The 17,504-nt window shown below is 43.1% G+C and overlaps 2 protein-coding genes across 13 annotated transcripts in view; one reads left to right on the top strand and one right to left on the bottom strand.

The window, feature by feature from the left end:
* epb41l2 (erythrocyte membrane protein band 4.1 like 2) overlaps positions 1-12,179 on the top strand; it is a 38,454-nt gene extending 26,275 nt beyond the window's left edge. For 2 of the 12 annotated variants that reach the window (XM_052052717.1, XM_052052718.1), the window contains exons 15-24: positions 50-100; positions 750-809; positions 3,395-3,562; positions 4,949-5,020; positions 5,305-5,772; positions 8,565-8,693; positions 8,878-8,976; positions 9,207-9,287; positions 10,206-10,320; positions 10,470-12,179. In XM_052052717.1, the coding sequence (XP_051908677.1) occupies positions 50-100; positions 750-809; positions 3,395-3,562; positions 4,949-5,020; positions 5,305-5,772; positions 8,565-8,693; positions 8,878-8,976; positions 9,207-9,287; positions 10,206-10,310 (1,233 nt within the window). In that variant the 3' untranslated portion in view covers positions 10,311-10,320; positions 10,470-12,179. The remainder of the gene's footprint in view (positions 1-49; positions 101-749; positions 810-3,394; positions 3,563-4,948; positions 5,021-5,304; positions 5,773-8,564; positions 8,694-8,877; positions 8,977-9,206; positions 9,288-10,205; positions 10,321-10,469) is intronic. The other 10 variants (XM_052052723.1, XM_052052719.1, XM_052052720.1 and 7 more) reach the window with 10 other exon arrangements.
* Positions 1-17,504, bottom strand: part of tmem200a (transmembrane protein 200A) — a 127,526-nt gene that overhangs the window by 91,947 nt on the left and 18,075 nt on the right. The gene's annotated exons all lie outside the window — the stretch shown is intronic.

Genomic DNA, 17,504 nt, shown 5'->3' with positions numbered 1-17,504 from the left:
GCGCCCCTCCGATCTCCATTCTCTTATCGCTATGGCAACGATGCCCAAGGTTGAGCAGGCGAATTCGAGCCTCGGCCGCGTGGAAGCCCCGCCCGCCCAGGTCTGTAGTGGGAGGGGCTCTCTTCCCAGCATGCTTTGCGGGGTGTGTTTTGAGAATTTGTTCAAGTGTGATTGCTCGCTTTGTGTTGATGCTTGAATTTGAGGTTGTTTTGGGGGGCATGATGACATCATTTTTTGCATTCCGGACCCACTCCTGCAATCTAGAAAGCAAAAGTTTAATGTTTGATTAAAATCTGTGGCTTTTTTTTGTGTATGTGTGACTCGTTAAAATTGCAAAATGGGTCCCGATGGGCAAAATTGTCGCAAGTGGGCACTTTTACCTTCCGTTCAGGTTGCATGCTGCGCCTTCACGTGTGCGTGGAGCGGGTGAAATTCTGTTTTTGTTTTTTTGTGTGGTCTGTTTCTATTGACGTGTTTTCGCGCGAGTGCTCCATTCAAGTTCATTCGACCGCAGTGTGAGGTGGTGTTGCTTTTTTTTTTTTTTGGCGTGTTTTTACTTTTGTTCACATGAAATGTTTATTTACTTCAAATGTACATTTTCCCCCTCCCCATTTATTTATTGATGGTTGTTTTTCCACATTTATTTAAAAAAAATGTCTTCCTTTCAATTGGAGTTTTTAATCAGTTTCTTGCTATTCATTTGTTTAATCACGTTTGGTTTCTATTTGTGCTGTATGTCCACCTTCCAGAGTCCGATGAGAGTGCGTGTGGATAATATTTATGTGAGGCACAGTAATTTGATGTTAGAGGTTGGTACTTCCGCGTCGTGCGATTGAGAGCCAACAATCAGAGCGTGCGGTGTTTTGTTGTGTGCTTGCCACCGGCGGCTTTGCCTGGCGCTCGATTGCAGCGGACTCGCACCGCTTTCCCTTTCTCTCAGCCGCACCGGCAGGCTTTCGTTTGCATGCTCGCCGTCCCTCTCCGCGGCTGTTGTCAAACACGTCAGCGTTGCGAGCAGGTCGCAAGGTGCAATGGTCTGCAATTCACGAGGTGGCCATTTTGGACAGCTTCACTTGGAGATGTGCAAATGGCAAAGTGGTTTACGGCTTAGAATCAGAGGTGACAAAAGTACCGTATTTTCTGCAGGATAAGGCGCTTCGGATTATGAGGCTCACCTTCAATGAATGGCCTATTTAAAAAAAAAAATTTCATTTGTCGGGCGCACTGCATTATAAGGCACATAAGCTGCAATAGTGGTTGCGGTTGCGCTACGAATCCACTAGATGGTGCTATACTAAAGCGAATGCAATACAATACAATACAATACAGCCTTATTTAAATACAGCCGTCACAACCGCTGCAGCTGTAACCATGAGAAGTGGTCACAAAAAAGGGACATGAAACAGAAATACAAATGATATTCCAAAACAATAAATGAAAGACAAAAGTTGTGAAGACAATTGATTTAACAAAAAAAGGCATACAAAGCTCGTGGGCTTACACCCACTTAGAAGTCTTGCTTGTCTCCTTCTTCCTCCGTTTAGTCAGTAGTTCACGATGATTTTGGTATGATCTTTGTTTCATAATGGCTGCGCACAGCTCAGAAAATAATTTGAGTCTCTGTGTTGGCGAATGCACCTGTCAATTAGTGTCGCGCAGAACGCTTTTAGGTTTCAATTGGTTCCTGTTAATATTCACCACGAGATGGCACAGGAACACTAACAGGGCAACATCTCAACCGGGAATATAAAGAGACTGCGAGACCATATATAAGGTGCATCGGATTATAGGGCGCATTGTAAAAATTGAATGCTTTTAGGTGCGCCTTACAGTGCAGAAAATACGGTACTCGCAATTTTTACACACGTAGAGGTACTGATACAGACTTTTTTTTCACCTAAGATTGCTAATAGTAGAAGTCCTGAAAAAATATATACTATAACTTTTTATTTTTTAACATTTTTGTACATTTGAATGTATACACCACACCAAGCAAGCTAAGTCCTCGCAATGGCTGCACTGTGAACGGACCGTTGCGCACGAACCGCGCACGAGGAATGCTGTTCCGACCCCGTGGACTGCAATGTTTTTGTTTTGTTTTTGTTGAAGATTTTGATGACTGCTGCCTGCCTACCCCAACCAACTAACCCTGCCTCAGTAACCCGCCCGCAGGGGGAAACTTCCCTCCTATCGTTGTCTGATGATTATCAAGTGATATGCAGTTTGCTAACCAAACTAATACAACCAGAATTGCAACATGGAGGTGATCGTGAAGGCCAACACAGCATAGAAAAGTAGAAAAAATATTTGGATTAGCTTCAAAGTATGATGGAAATTGGTTCAGTAGTTGTTGCATATTCAAATAATAATGTGGCTACGTTTAGAAAAACTCAATTTTGCTGCTGTTGATCCCTGTATTTGGGACATATTTAGCAATAAATAAACAATTTTTTTTCATATGTGTTCAAACTTGAAAAATATAACCTGTTCAAAAGTCAGCCATCTCCAGTCCCAATTTGTGCGTCAATCCCATCTGACCAAAAAGTCGGAGACCAAAGCCGAGCCAAATGAGGTGTCATTTGTCGTGCAAAGATTTTTTTAAATAAAAAAAGTACATCAAAATGTTAGCTAGATTACAAAACTAAGGAACTTGGTGTTATATATATATATTTTGGGGGGGGGGATTATTTTTTTGGGAGGGGAGTACCAAGTTCCTTATTTTTGTAATGCATAAGGTCATATAAACATATTAGCTAGAAAATGTAAAAGAAGAATACTCCAGTTGGTTATGATATAAATTTTATACAAAATACTGAAAATGTTATGCAAAAAATTGAATTAAAAAAAACATGTAAGGGAAGAAAATGTGAGTGACAACATTTAATTATACACAAATAATACTCTGCGTGTGTTGGAGTTTTATAACGGGAATTTTTATGAAACATTAAATTAGAATTTTTTTTTTAATGACAAAATAAACACTTAAATTTCATGAATTTAAAAAATATATTCATAATAAAGTAACAGCATCAGAAATGGAGCTCAACCAATCCAGGTGTTTTGGGCAATCCTTCATAGGATCACCTCCAATGCAAAGAAAGAAAATTCCATGTAAGAAAATGGCCGACGCCCTGTTTCCACTCTGGCCAGCGCACATGATCACCGCTACCACTGTGGCAAGCCAAGCATCACGTTCATTTGAAAAGTTACTGCAAGGCCACAGTGAAATCTGACGTCTGTCTTGACAGCCTAACGTTCCTGTGACCAAATATCCCATCATCCCTCTTTCTTCCTTCCTTGTTCCCGTCTTATTGCTCTCCCCCCTCCCTACCCACATCCCTCCATACGTAACCCCCATCCACCCTCTTCCTTCCCCTCCCTCCCCTCACATCAGGACCACAATAAGACTCAAGACGAAGTACTGAAACACCAGGCTAGCATTAGCGAGCTCAAGCGCTCTTTTATGGAGGCGCCGCCTCCCTCCCCTCCGCAGCACAACTTGTGGGAGAAGCGCATCACCTCCTCTCCTGCCACCACCCCGCGCGTTCAGCAGCCCGCAACGGTATGTCCCGTCCGGACCGGCCCTTCCGGTTTCGTATACAACACAATGTCGAAATCTGCTCTGAAACGCGCCACTTTCCACATGTTTAGTACCGTATTGGCCCGAATGTAATATATTGCATTGAAATAAGACTGTAAAAGTGGGGGTCGTCTTATATTCGGGGCATTATAGACATTATACCCATTCACGGCACTAGATGGCGCTAGATATCATTGAAGCGAATGCTAAACTTGACCCACCAGGCCAAACTGAACCCCTGTCGCGGAGAATAAAAATAAATATAGCGGTAGCACGAAGAAGAAAAATAAGAAAATAGCGGTAAAAATAAAAAAATAGCGGTACGAAAGTAAAGAGAAGAAAATAATAGAAGAGATAACAGAAAATGGAGAAATGTAGCGACAATCTGGAGAAAAGTGGGTCGATGATCGGCCAGGGTAACCGGCAGCTGAGGAGAAGTTATGATGTAATTTACATTTTAAAAACCAGAAGCCATTCATTTACGAATGTGATCGCACTTTAGATTTGAATGAGGCAAAATAACATGCTTTTTCTCTCATATATATTGTTCTAATCATTTGTTTCAGATGTACTGCCATTATTTTCTGTATAAAAAATAATTTGGTGTTCAAAAAGTCTTTTTTCAAACTTGAGTCTTGAAAAAGAGGGGGTCGTCTTATAATCGGGCCAATACGGTATTTAGTGGACATTTTTATTCCTTCCTTCTTTAGTCGGACCAGAAGACATTTTCTGCTTCTTGGTGTGCAATTTAATTCAAAGTGTAACAATGACATATTCATAAGCGTTTATAATTTTGTGTGGAGTCGGGTCATGCAAACTTTTAGAGTTTGCATGTTCTCCCTGGGCCTGCGTGGGTTTTCTCCGGGTACTCCGGTTTCCTCCAACATTCCAAAAACATGCATTGCAGGCTGATTGAACAATACCAAATTGTCCCTCAGTGCGAGTTTGAGCACGGATGGTTGTTCGTCTTTGTGTGCCCTGCAATTGGCTGGCAACCGGTTCAGGGTGTCCCCCACCTACTGCCCGAAGACAGATGGGATAGGCTCCAGCACCCCCCGCAACCCTTGTGAGGATAAAGCGGTTCAGAAAATGAATGAATGAATTATTACAACATGCTATATGGGACACACATAGCAATTTATCGAGCCAAGGCCTCATATGTGCTTTCTAAATTCATCCACGGTACATTTTACGAGTGTCTGGGGTATGTTTTGAAAAGATTTCGATCAGCGTTTTTTTTGCGATGACGCGTTACACAACATGCCAGCGCGACCATGTTATGCCGTGTGAAAGTTGGCCGTGTGATTGACGTATGCGCCGGCTGCCTGTGTGTGTGCGTGCGTGTGTGTGTGTGTGTGAGAGATGCAGGTGCCTGTAACAGATGCAGCATCAACCGCAGCTTTCGCAGCAGATAACAGCGACACCAAAGAACCCATTAAGGTGCTCTAACCTTCATTCCGTTTCTTTTTCCATCCAGTGCAGCTTCCCATCCGCACGACGTCCATCGATATGTCCTGGTTTTTTTGTGCTTGTTTTCGTAACATCTTTTCTGCATCCCCCCACCTCCACTTTTATGTCCAATGATCATATTTTGTTTTTGTCTCCCATGCTGTGTGTGTGTGTGTGTGTGTGTGCGTGCGTGTGTGTGTGTGTGCGCGCGCACCTCATTTTGTGTGTGTGCACGACGTGTACACGCGCCTGCACATGCGTGCGTGTGTCTTTAGACGACGGAAGTTGAAATTGAAGAAACTGTTGTGGTGCGAGAGATTTCCACCAAACCCGTCGTCCCGGACGAGCACGCGCAGGGAGCGGAAGAGGCCGCGCAGAAGAAGAAGATGAAGCAGCAGCGCGAGAGCGTTTCGTCGGAGAGCGAAAGCGAGGACGAGGCGGAATATCACCCCAACGTGTCCGTGTCCATCTCCCACACTCAAATTCCAGAGGAGAAAGAGGAGGAGGAAGAGCAGGAGAAGTTGACGGAGGTTAGCCAGACCGCCCAATCTGGAAAACCAGAGGAAGAGAAGAAAAAAGTAGAAGAAGCCACAGTGACACCCGGCGAAGCTCCCAATGGTCCAACCCAGCACGCGGAGGCCGACGCCCGGCCAGTGGCTCCCGTACACGAAGAGGAAGTGCCCAAAGTGAACGGCGAGGCCACGGTGGTGGACGCACGTCCGCAGGTTATTTGTTGCTCTCAGGTAAAGTCAGGGGGCTACCACCTGCGGAGCTTCTGGGCTCATCAAAACCCCCACACCCTGCCGAAACACGCTTTTTCCTTCCCGCTTCCCAACCATGTCGCTCTCCTTCCTGCTTTGGCGTCAACATTTAGGCACCGTGTGCATTCTTTCAAATCTTGAGGAAAAAGAAGAAAAAAAGGAAGTGTCCTTTCAGTTAGTTATGTTATTGTGACAATAACCCTTATAACACACGGTTCCAGCAATATTGCCTTGTCAGAGACTTAACAGATGGCCCCGCCATTTAAACTCATTAAAACACACTGAAACTTAGTAAAGCACACTTTTTGAAGGATTCGATGGAGACTCGAACGAGACTTCTCACTCGCACATAGAGGCCCTGCATGCTTGCTTCACGCCATTGGTCACTTCCAATTGTGGTTTATTTTAAAACTGACATATAAAACAAAGGCGAGCAGCAAAATGTTTGCATAAACCAGATAAGGCAGTTAGCCTAATGCTAACATGGACTGAAAATGCAATAGGCTCACAGTCTGAGATTAGCATTGAGGTTGTGGTAATTAGAGGCCTTCAAACAACCTCTACTTTATCACACACACGTCAGCAACATATACCTGTACATTCCCCGAAATAGAACAGATTAAAAAAAATTTTTGAAACTAATTTTGTTTTAATCCCTCACAACATATTTAAACATCCAAACCTACTCAAAATCAGTGGTTGTAGTTTCCTGTACAATTCACACTTTCAACAAAATAAATTGAACATTTTCTATCCAAATAGAATTATTAATTAGAATTATTAGCACGATGAATTATTAGTATAATTTCATCGAACGAAAGTCTGCTTGCTTCATGCTAACATAATGTGAAACATGATCGACTGGCTAATACAACTTAGCATAGATTTGACTTGAATTTCAACTTTCAAACAACTGCTGCTTTACGCATACCAACAGGACAACCGTGTCAGTTACGGCGCTGATACTTTCCGCCGTCCTCCCCTGGCTTTTGTGAAGGGTGTAAAAGGGGCTTATGTATCCGCTGCGTTCGCCGCATCGCTTGCCGCCTTGCACTTGTGTGTTGTGACGTCAAACGGGGCATGTTGGGTATGTGACGCTTGTTTCTATGGCCAGTCTTTGTGCGCCGTTTGATCATGTGGTGGCGTACCTGTGCATGTGTCGCATGTTCTTCCCACATTAGGCCAGTGGCGCCCGGTGGTCAACTGGCTTGTCGCTATAGCAACGCATCGGCGACAACCAGCCAACTGTCGCCCACTCGGCTAAATGTCATCTTTGCATGTTGTGTGTACACTTGGTTGGTGCGTGTTCTTTGTTTATTTTTTATTTTCTCGCCACCCCGCATGTGGACACCAAAGATTTTGCTGCTTGTTTTTGCTGCTCTCAATCCTGCGTTGTTGTGTTTCATGATGTTGTCTATAAGCAGAGTCTGCCCACTCCAAAAATGTTAGATTTTTTTTAAGGACCTCTATTTCTGCTACGTTATTGATCATGCATTGTTGAATTTGAAAATAGATTTTAAGCTTATGCGAGGTTGGTTTGGGTCGGCTCTGCTCTGCCACAATTGTGACGTGTGTGAATGTTTGTTGTGAGGGAAAGCTTCCCATTCAATAGGATCAAAGGCGCTCTCAGAAAGTAACACAATTTAAATAAGTAATACAGTGGTACCTCGACTCACGCAATTAACTGGTTCTTGATGAAATTTCTTAACTAGAAAATGTTGTAAGTCGAGACGCGTTTTCAATGTAAATACCCTAATTTGTTCCACGACCCCCCAAAAACTCAGACATAAATGTCTAATGAAGATGCTAGGTAATAGATAATAGCAGAGTATGTTATGTTCAAGATACTCGTAGCAGCCCATAGTGTATTTTTACCTCTCGTATCGTTGACATTTCTTTCGTAACAAGAGGCAATATATTCCTGTTGAGACGTTTCGTAACTTGAAAATTTCATATAAAGAGACGTTCGTAAGTAGAGGTACCACTGTACTAAAAGAAGACCCATTGCTAATAAAGTTTAACCCTTTTCATGCACCGATAATAAATAACATGATCAACTGTCCATTGTAGTAGCCACTGTCCCTTCGGCCAGCACTCCCAAGGATTCTGAAGGCTTTGGGCAGATTAAGTTAACTCGGCAACACAAAGGGGCATAAATCTAATTGGATTAAAAAAATAATAATAATTTTAAGTGAATCGATAGAACTGGGCGGCCCGGTAGTCCAGTGGTTAGCACGTCGGCTTCACAGTGCAGTGGTACCGGGTTCGATTCCAGCTCTGGCCTCCCTGTGTGGAGTTTGCATGTTCTCCCCGGGCCTGCGTGGGTTTTCTCCGGGTGATCCGATTTCCTCCCACATTCCAAAAACATGCATGGCAGGCTGATTGGGCACTCTAAATTGTCCCTTGGTGTGAGTGTGGGCGTGGATGGTTGTTCGTCTCTGTGTGCCCTGCGATTGGCTGGCAACCGATTCAGGGTGTCCCCCGCCTACTGCCCGAAGACGGCTGGGATAGGCTCCAGCACCCCCCGCGACCCTAGTGAGGATCAAGCGGTTCGGAAAATGGATGGATGGATCTATAGAACTTAATGGAACCAATTTTTAGTAGTAAATGTAGGTCAGCGCTTTTGTTAAGTAGGCCGTGTTTAATATATTGAATAGGAAGTGCCCCCCCCCCCCCCTCCCCACTCCCAAACAATGTTTGTCCTTCCTAACAAGCTAATTTTTCTTTTAATGCCTTAACCCTCCTTCCATCTCTCTGTCGTTCCCCCTAACCAGCCCCCCGTGGTTAAGACAGAAATGGTGACAATATCGGACACGTTTGCGGCGCAGAAGACCGAGATTGCGACCAAGGAAGTGCCCATCGTGCACACGGAAACCAAGACCATCACATACGAGGCCGCACAGGTGCATTTCCGAAGGCAGATTGTCATCCCGTGTGCATGTTTGAAGGCTTGATTCGTACCTGGACAATGCAAATGACAGATTCATTACTTTTTTTCCCCCCGCAGGAAAACAGTTGTTAAGGAAGAATAGAAATCATGCTTTGTTTTTTGGGGGTTTTTTTTCCTCACACTATTTTTTTTTCCAGCTGGACGGAAGCGGCGATGGAGAGCCCGGAGTTCTGATGACGGCTCAGACAATCACCTCGGAATCTTTATGCACCACCACCACCACGCACATCACCAAGGTGTGAAAACACACACGCACGCACATACAGCACATACACGCGATTGTACTTTTGCACTGTGGTGGCATAAATCGCTTCTCTAACACACATTTTAAGTGTCCGTGAATTCGAAAACTGGATATTAACCCCTTTCAGGTACAGCGGTTACTCCAGTGGACAGTTTGCCACGTTATCAAGGTTCCAGGATGCGTGAAAAGGGTTTAATGTAACTATGCAACGTGCCATTGCAGACGTTAAAGGGCGGCCTGTCGGAGACAAGGATCGAGAAGCGCATCGTCATCACCGGCGACTGTGACATCGACCACGACGAGGTCAGTGTTGTGGGTTTTTTTTCAAGTACCGTTCAAAGTCCTCTGAAACAAAAACTGCGGAAAAAAGGTTTGTCGTCTGAGCGGTTCATGGACGAAATGCCGCCGGCGACATGTGGAGCATGTTGCGCTTGCTGACCAAAGATTCACATTGATTGCCCGTTACCTTTGAATCCTACTTCATATTCATGTGGGCTGCGAGCGAAAGAAAATACTGTATTTGCTCAGAAAGTGGCTATTCTTCCATTCAAACTCAGAACCTCGTAACTGTGAGAAACGCATGCTCCCATCAGTAACAAATGTTTAGTCACCTCATTTGACGAGACGCTATCCTTTGCAACCACTCAGCCGATTTGAACTCGATGAATTATAAAATATTGAGACTTATCACAATTTTTATTTTTAAAAAACTTTTTCATAAGGTCACTTTTTGCCTATTGTAGGTCATTGTACTGTACAATGTACAGTATGTTCCCTATATTATTGTATTCAAAAAATGCTAATGTATGCCCCGCGAAGTCTGGAGTTGAATAAATAATTGCCACCATTTGATTGAATACGGTCTGCTGAGATCTGCATGCATCTGTCCCGCCATTGCTTTGTTATTCCTTGAGCAAATGTAAGCGCATTCAGGCATCTTACATTTCTACATATAACATATGCAGCATTTTTTAATTTTATTTTATTTGGAATGTGCTTTATTTTGAAATGTTCCCAGCCGATGTCCATGCTGGCCATTTTCAAACGTGAAATGGCGCACGTAATAGCGATGGCACATTTGGCTTCCGTTGTCATTTTCTTTTGTTTTTGTGTTGTCTTTTTTTTTTCTTTCTCCCATTTTGTTTCACCTTCCCTCGGTTTGTTACATCGGCTGCTTCGTGCTCGCCGCCGCCTCCTTGTGGCCGTACTACGCTACTGCAGGCTCTGGCCCAGGCCATTAAGGAGGCCAAAGAGCAACATCCTGACATGTCTGTCACCAGAGTGGTCGTTCATAAAGAGACCGAACTGGCTGAAGAGGACGATTGACGCAACTCAGGTATTAGTTGTTATAATAGTTTTTTTGTTCAAGGATAATAAACAGTGTCCAGTGGGTCGTGAATTAGCACCAGTAGGAAAATGGGTCAAAACAGTCAGAAAGCAGTAATCTACAGCAAGAAAATATCACCCCTGCCCCTTTACATGCAGAGCTGAAAGGTCCGTCGGAGATGTCAAGAACCTCTCAGCCTCCCGCAACCACTGTCCTGGACCTTGACTGACCGAAGAGGCGCAAGAAGAAGACAACCAAGACACCACCCGCCCCAAAAAATAACAATCAAGAAAATAATAACGCACTCCGAGGGAGCAAAAGAACCACATTGTTAGCTTAACATTCGTAGCATGTTTTTACTTATTTTTTGATGTTTTTCCATAGTGCTTTTATTATTATAATTTTTATTTTTATTTTTGGACGTAAATGAGACAATAATACAAAGATGGGGTGCTTTTATAAGTCATGAAAAATTATCATTTATTAAACTAGACACTAAAGTTTCACATTTTGGGAAAGGTTTAGTATCAGCCTGTCCCCTGTCTTGGTGGGGGGGAAAAGCTACATCATCTAAAATATTATTTTTTTTAAAAAGCGTCTCACTTTTTTTTTTTTAATGTTCATAACACAATATCTTCCCACCCCTGCTCTAATGTGAATAGTGCGGCGCCTTCCCTCACATCAAGAAACATAATCATAACCCAAACCAAAACACTCACATACTAATGGTACAAACAAGTGGTGACATATACCAACCACTCGTTTTCATTCCTCAAAGTTTCTTCCGGTTTTCAGTCCTCACTTTCAAAGAAAAAAAATAAGCCGTAAAAAGAACATACACTTGATAAAAAGCTTTCAATCTGTTGTTTTTATACTAAATGTGAACGGGTTTAGGCTACAACTGACTTATCTACAGATAATAAGGTGATAGCAGACACAACTTTTCCTGTACAAGTGAAGAGGGTGCAGGCTTAATTGGGAGATTTTTTTCATTTTATTTTAAAGTTGTTTTAATGTGAAAGCACATCTTGTGGACATGAAGGTATCGCAACGTGAGTTTGTAAGCATCGAGATGACATCCACGTAGAGTTTATGTAGGTTAGGCTCATTAAAGATGGCTACGGACAGGTTGTGCAGTTCTTCGGAACACGCTGATCTTTGGAGGCAACAGAGAATGAGTATAGGATGATTTGAGATGCCCGATGTGAAATTTTCAACAGCAGCGGCATTGTGTCGGATAAATGTTTTTAAAAAAAACATTCCACCTGCCTAGACTGGAAACTTTTTAAAAATTGGATTTGTTCAAATTGATACCCTTTTCCACACCAAATCTTCTAAAAGGTTAAATATTTTAATCCAATGTTTATTTTTTAAACAATGGAGTTTTCTTTAAAAACACTGGTCTTAACTGCGATGTACTGTCATGACATTCCACCGGAGGTAGAAGCCGGAAATATTGATTTCTCACTTCTGTCTTTTTTTATGCATATGATGTCACAACTCTATCTGTAGCTTTACTCTGCCCACATTTGATTTTCTCTGTGACTATGTGGTCCATTTTTTTTCATTTTTGTAATGTTGCGGAGCGGATTTTTCTTTTTCTTTTTGGGAATTAAACCCCACAACAATTGACATGTTTCACTCTGAGTTGCAGGTTGCAGTATAAATGGAGCAGTGGGGCTGCAAATTCAATTCCTGGGAATTTTGTATTTGAGCTACCAAGATTCCCGAAACCAACGCAGTGTCGCAGTCACTTAATGCTGCCTTAATACACACACACGTGTGTGTCAGTTACGTGTGTGGGGGTGTATTCGATTTGCCATCATTTATTCGGACCAGCTGCAGCGTTATTTTGTGCCCCTCAGCCCTCGTGCCCCCAAAAAATACACACAGGAAAAAAAAGGATTTGGGAAGTTAACAGGCAGCTCCATTGCTCCTGAGTAGTCCAGATTCTTTCTATCCAGCAACTTAATTTCCCTGTATCACCCCGGCAAACACACACAAATCAAGTCCTTGTATAACAGTTAAAATAAAGGATTGTAAAACTCTTAGGTGTGTTCCTTTCTTGCTCCGTATTTAGAGTCCAAGGTTGTCTGGTGTACGCATGCGCGCCGATGCTTCTGTGCATTGCGGTGGACCAGCCTGAAGATGGCGCTCCTGTCGTGTGAAAACCCCGTCAGATCAGCTTCCACTGCGAACGGAGCAACAATATAAAATGGTATTACAGTATTGCATACGTAGTCGTACATTTATTCTTATCTCACTTTTTAGGTCATTTGTATGACTTTGAAGGTAACGCTGAATAGCAAGTTGGTCTAGGCACCCACGTTTCACCGGTTCTACAATGGAAGTGCAATTAAAATACCAAACATTTGCTTTCTTATAAATCAATTGATTTATTTTAAGTTACATTATAATCATGACCCTAATACATAGTATATTAAAATACTTTTTGTCGCACGTGTTTGTGCATTTATATTTGCAAACATTTTAAAATGATAACAATGGCGTCCGTTTCAATTGCCTACGTCATCGACTGGGGACATGAACCCATTTTTAAAAACATTGCTTTGTGGTTTCCAGTTGTCCAACACGGTCAATATGCCCTCAAAAATATAATTTCTGACCACAAAGTCAGTTTACGGAAGTACTGAATTGTACACTTTTATGCGTCGCGATTAAGTTCTAATGTAATTTACATTTTCGTTTGCCTGCGTTGTCTCGCACAGTTAATAAATCCACCAAAGGGTGTCGATACGTGGGTATAACGGAGCTTATTGATGACTTGGAACCAAATATAAACGCTTTCGATGCGGAATTGTGATGAACCTAATTGGTTGAACTTGAAACTCTCAAGCTCGAGGTCATGGGGGCCGTTCTGAACTTCTTAAAAGTATATATTTACAAAGCTCGCAATTAATTGTAATCATTTACCATATAAATAATGGGTTGGTTGTTACATTATTGTCCGCCAAATTTCATTTTGTCTTATTAATGTCAGCAAAAGTAAGGCAACACATAATGGACTAAAATATTGGGACATTATTCTGCGCTTACCCTGGCTGAGCTTCCAATGGAGATAGACCAAGAGTTGCAACAAGAGTATGCAAACAGACACGAAGAGGCCAAACAGGCACAGCTGTAAGAAGCTGTCCGTCTCCCTGTCTGTCCGTGTGACTGTCTGTCTCAGGAACAGAGCCAGATCGGCCCAGGGCCCGCTCAGGATCTCCATCCCACTCCTGAAAGACACCAAGACACGTGGACTGATATGGTAAATCACTTTTTATGGCATTTATAATTGGATATTTGTCGTCTTTGGTTACCATCCTTGAAACATGGTGAGTTTCAGAGCTGGAAGAAATATATTTGATAACTTATGATGCTTTGATTCTTACAAAGGAGTGTTAGGACAGCACTGAAAATGTTTTTAAAAAAAAACACCAAAAAAAGCATGACAAGAACAAAGCAAAAGTGACTCGTGCTCCGCAAAGATCGATTCGAAGACGTTCCACCTTTAATCCACGAGGTTTCTTCAGTTATAAATGAGCAAACTCAGCATTGTCAATTCAGTGCTGTGTAGAGGAGAGCGATGACCAAGCAACCCCTCCACAAACACATGGCACAACATCAGAGAGCAGTTTGTCCGGGTCCACAGTCAGCAGTTCATTTGCATCTCAAAAAGAAGGTGCCTTGCTTTAAGGACAACAATACTGCACGGGGAGGACTGCTGGTTTGAAAGACGTCAAATCCATTGATCTCAACACATTCCAAGGTTTGCATGATCACCTATCATCTGCCTTTATCAATGCCTTGACCTCTTTGCCCCCACCACCCCCCATAGACACACACAAATTGTCTCCTTCCACAGCAAGAGCGGCCACTAACGAGCCAGGCGAGTGAACGACCGGTTAGTGGGTACGGTCATTCACCACAGGCACTTCGAACTGGGAACTGAATTTTCATTGAAGTATAAAAAGTTAGCAAGAAGCCTCAAATACTCACGTAAAGTACCGGCTGCTGTCACAATGTTCCGATGACGGTCTTACAAACTCGACAAGGTGTCATTTTGAGCGGCACTTTTTGCTTGTGCTTTTTAATCCAGTTCACAGTGCTCGCACTCTTTCTCTCTCCCTCTCTGTCGCCACTGATGATGATGATGTGAACTTTGTTCTTTTGCACCCTTGTGATTGCTAAGCAGATTAGCTGCACAGGCCCGTGCTTGTGTGCGTGCGTGCGTGTTGTTGAACCAACCATCCAAAGGTCATTTATCATCACAATGTGAAAAACAACCCCCCCCCATACTTTAATCATTGAACCCATAGGACAAATACACTTTTGCCCAGAATGACTTTCTATAAAGTAGAAATAAATTATGTAAATTTGACACACAACAGAGAGGCGTGTTATTAAGAACCATGGCAAATTTGCATTGCAATAGCATCAGGTGGCCGTGTTCGACTCAAGCTCATTTAAATGGCGCTTCTCTCAGGAGGCTGCTTGTGTGTGTGTGTGTGTGTGTGTCCGTGATATGTGTTTTATACATAATTATTTTCTTCAACAGTGGACGCCGATTGTCACCTTTTCTATGCCTCTGCGAGTTCTCGCTGTTTATTTTGATTCCTGCCCTTCGATCAATGACGTCTTGAGGATGTGTGTGCCGGTTAACAGATGTGTGTGTGTGTGCATGGGCGCTTCGTCAGCGTGTGAGAACAGACATTTTATTGATTGTACATTGTTACGAGGCCAACTAAAATCTCTTTCACACACTATCAAGAGGGACAAGTTCATAATATAAATGTGTGTGTGTGTGTCTGCGTGTGTGAGTGTAGCATGTCATACATAAAACGGCTACGGTTGCCATTTGCCAGAGTCGAGCTCGACGTTGAGTGTGAGCCGTGTTGGTCAAAAAAAACAAAAACATTGTGAAGCAGCATGTTGTTCAGCGATATTTTTGTACTCTGTTCCAAGTAACCGTACACAATTGTATCTTTCAGATCATACTCTTGGTCATGGCCTTTCATATCAGCAGCAGCAGCCGTTTTTCTTTTTTTTTTTCGTTGAAAGACCTCACGTACAGCATGGCTTGGTGAAGCAGCATGTTGTTCAGCGTTCCCTGCCGAGTGTCTGTCTGACCTCACGAGACCTGCCAGGCTCGTGTGCATTTCTGCTAACTACGGGGAGTGACTGCACGCCGGCTTTAAGGGTAAGCCATGAAAACACAATTTTAATGAATCTGCATCGATTAATCCACGCGCTAAATTGCATTTCTCCCCAACGACTTTCACGGCATTACACCAGGCTGATTATCAACACACTTTAATTACTTTGGTGTATTTGAGACACTCGTACCATTCGCTTCCTTGTGATTTCATATTTTAATTATCTGCAGGCAGGATGCTTTTCATAACGGTGCACCTCTTTTTCTTATTTTTTTGGGGGGGAAGACATGGCTTAATAAAAAGTACCCAACAAACTATCGTGTTTAGAAAAGTATTTTGCATCCTACCTAGAGAACTTTTCCATCACCCTTGAATTCGTCTTCCAGTTGTCATGGCAACCCCACCCTTGGCCTTTTTAGCATAAGTTACGCCAGGGGTTGCCCCTGATGCTTGTTACCATGCCGACAGTGCCTTTTTTTTGCCATGTTCTTAAATGAACACTGGTGTTTCCCGCATTACGTAACAGGTGTGACATTTATCCGACAGCGGCAATCGACTGGAATTAATTAGAGCGGAATGTCGCTCAAAAATGACGAAAACTGATCTAAAATATATATATGTATATATATTAGTGTTGTCAAACGATTAAAATATTTACCGTATTTTCACGCCTATAAGGCGCCATTAAAAGTCTAAAATTTTCTCCAAAATGGACAGGACGCCTTATAATGCCGAGCGTCTTTTATATGAGCTGAGTTCCAAAATCTGGCTGAGACCCGACACGCTGTTTATATAGAGAAAAGGCGGAAGTTAGGTCGACCAATCAGTGAAGCGCGTCCGTGCACTTATATGTAAATATATGGAGAGAGAGAAAATGTGTACGTGAGTGACGACACGCACGCATGCGGAGAAGAGGTCGGCCAATCAGTGAAGTGCGGAGAAGAGGTCGGCCAATCAGTGAAGCGCGTCCCTGCACTTATATGTAAATTATGGAGAGAGAGAAAATGTGTACGTGAGTGACGACAAGCACGCATGCGGAGAAGAGGTCGGCCAATCAGTGAAGCGCGTCCGTGCACATGTATGTAAATATATGAAGAGAGGTGGACGTGAGTGAGGACAGGCACGCAGGGGGTGGGTCCGGCAATGAGTGAAGGGTGGGCGTGTAAGTGGACGCTAAAGGCACGCCTCTAGCAGGTACCAGCACCTGTATAAAATGTGAGTATGTGCATTATTGCAAAACAACTTCGGTTTTGGTTTCCCCCGAAAAAAAACCCCGAAAATGAATTCCAACCGCTGGACATCGGCATCAACCGGACGTTCAAAGTGAAGTTGCGAGCGGCATGGGAAAAATGCATGATCGATGGCGAACACAGCTTCACGAAGAGTGGGAGGCAGCGCCGGGGTAGTTACGCCACAATCTGTGAATGGATTGTGGCTGCTTGGACGAACGTATCTGCTAGTACAGTTGTTGGAGCTTTTGGCAAAGCCGGCATCATTTCTGTGGAGCCACATGACGACGAGAGTGACTCTGACAACGAGGGGGAACCCGGCGGTTTGAATGGATTACCGATACTTGCACAATTGTTCAATTCGGACACAGAAGATGACGACTTTGATGGCTTTCTGAGTGATGATTGAGCAAAAAACGTGAGTACCTTGTAAATAAAATACACCCGAACTCAGTTCTGCTTTCGTTGCCTTTTTAAAAATGTGTTTTAGCTTTGAGATTCAGTGTATGCTTCAAGCTAACGTGTTAGCGAACGTGTTAGCATGCATGCATGCCGTATGTTTAAGCGTATGTTTTACCACTGTAAAACTGCGCCCATTAGTACAGTGCGTCCTGTGTATGTGTAAAATACAAAAATGTCACCCATTAATGAGACTGCGCCCAACCGTACGGTGTGTCGAATAGTCGTCAAAATACGGTAATCGGGCCCAAATGTATAAATGTCATAGTTAACTCTTAATTAATCGCGATTAATCACATTTTATTATTTTAGCGCAACGTAACATCCGCTGTGACGTGGTGCCGCA

Source organism: Hippocampus zosterae, chromosome 19 (genome assembly GCF_025434085.1).
Source record: "Hippocampus zosterae strain Florida chromosome 19, ASM2543408v3, whole genome shotgun sequence".
NCBI lineage: Eukaryota > Metazoa > Chordata > Actinopteri > Syngnathiformes > Syngnathidae > Hippocampus > Hippocampus zosterae.
This window is presented reverse-complemented; position numbering and strand designations above follow the sequence as displayed.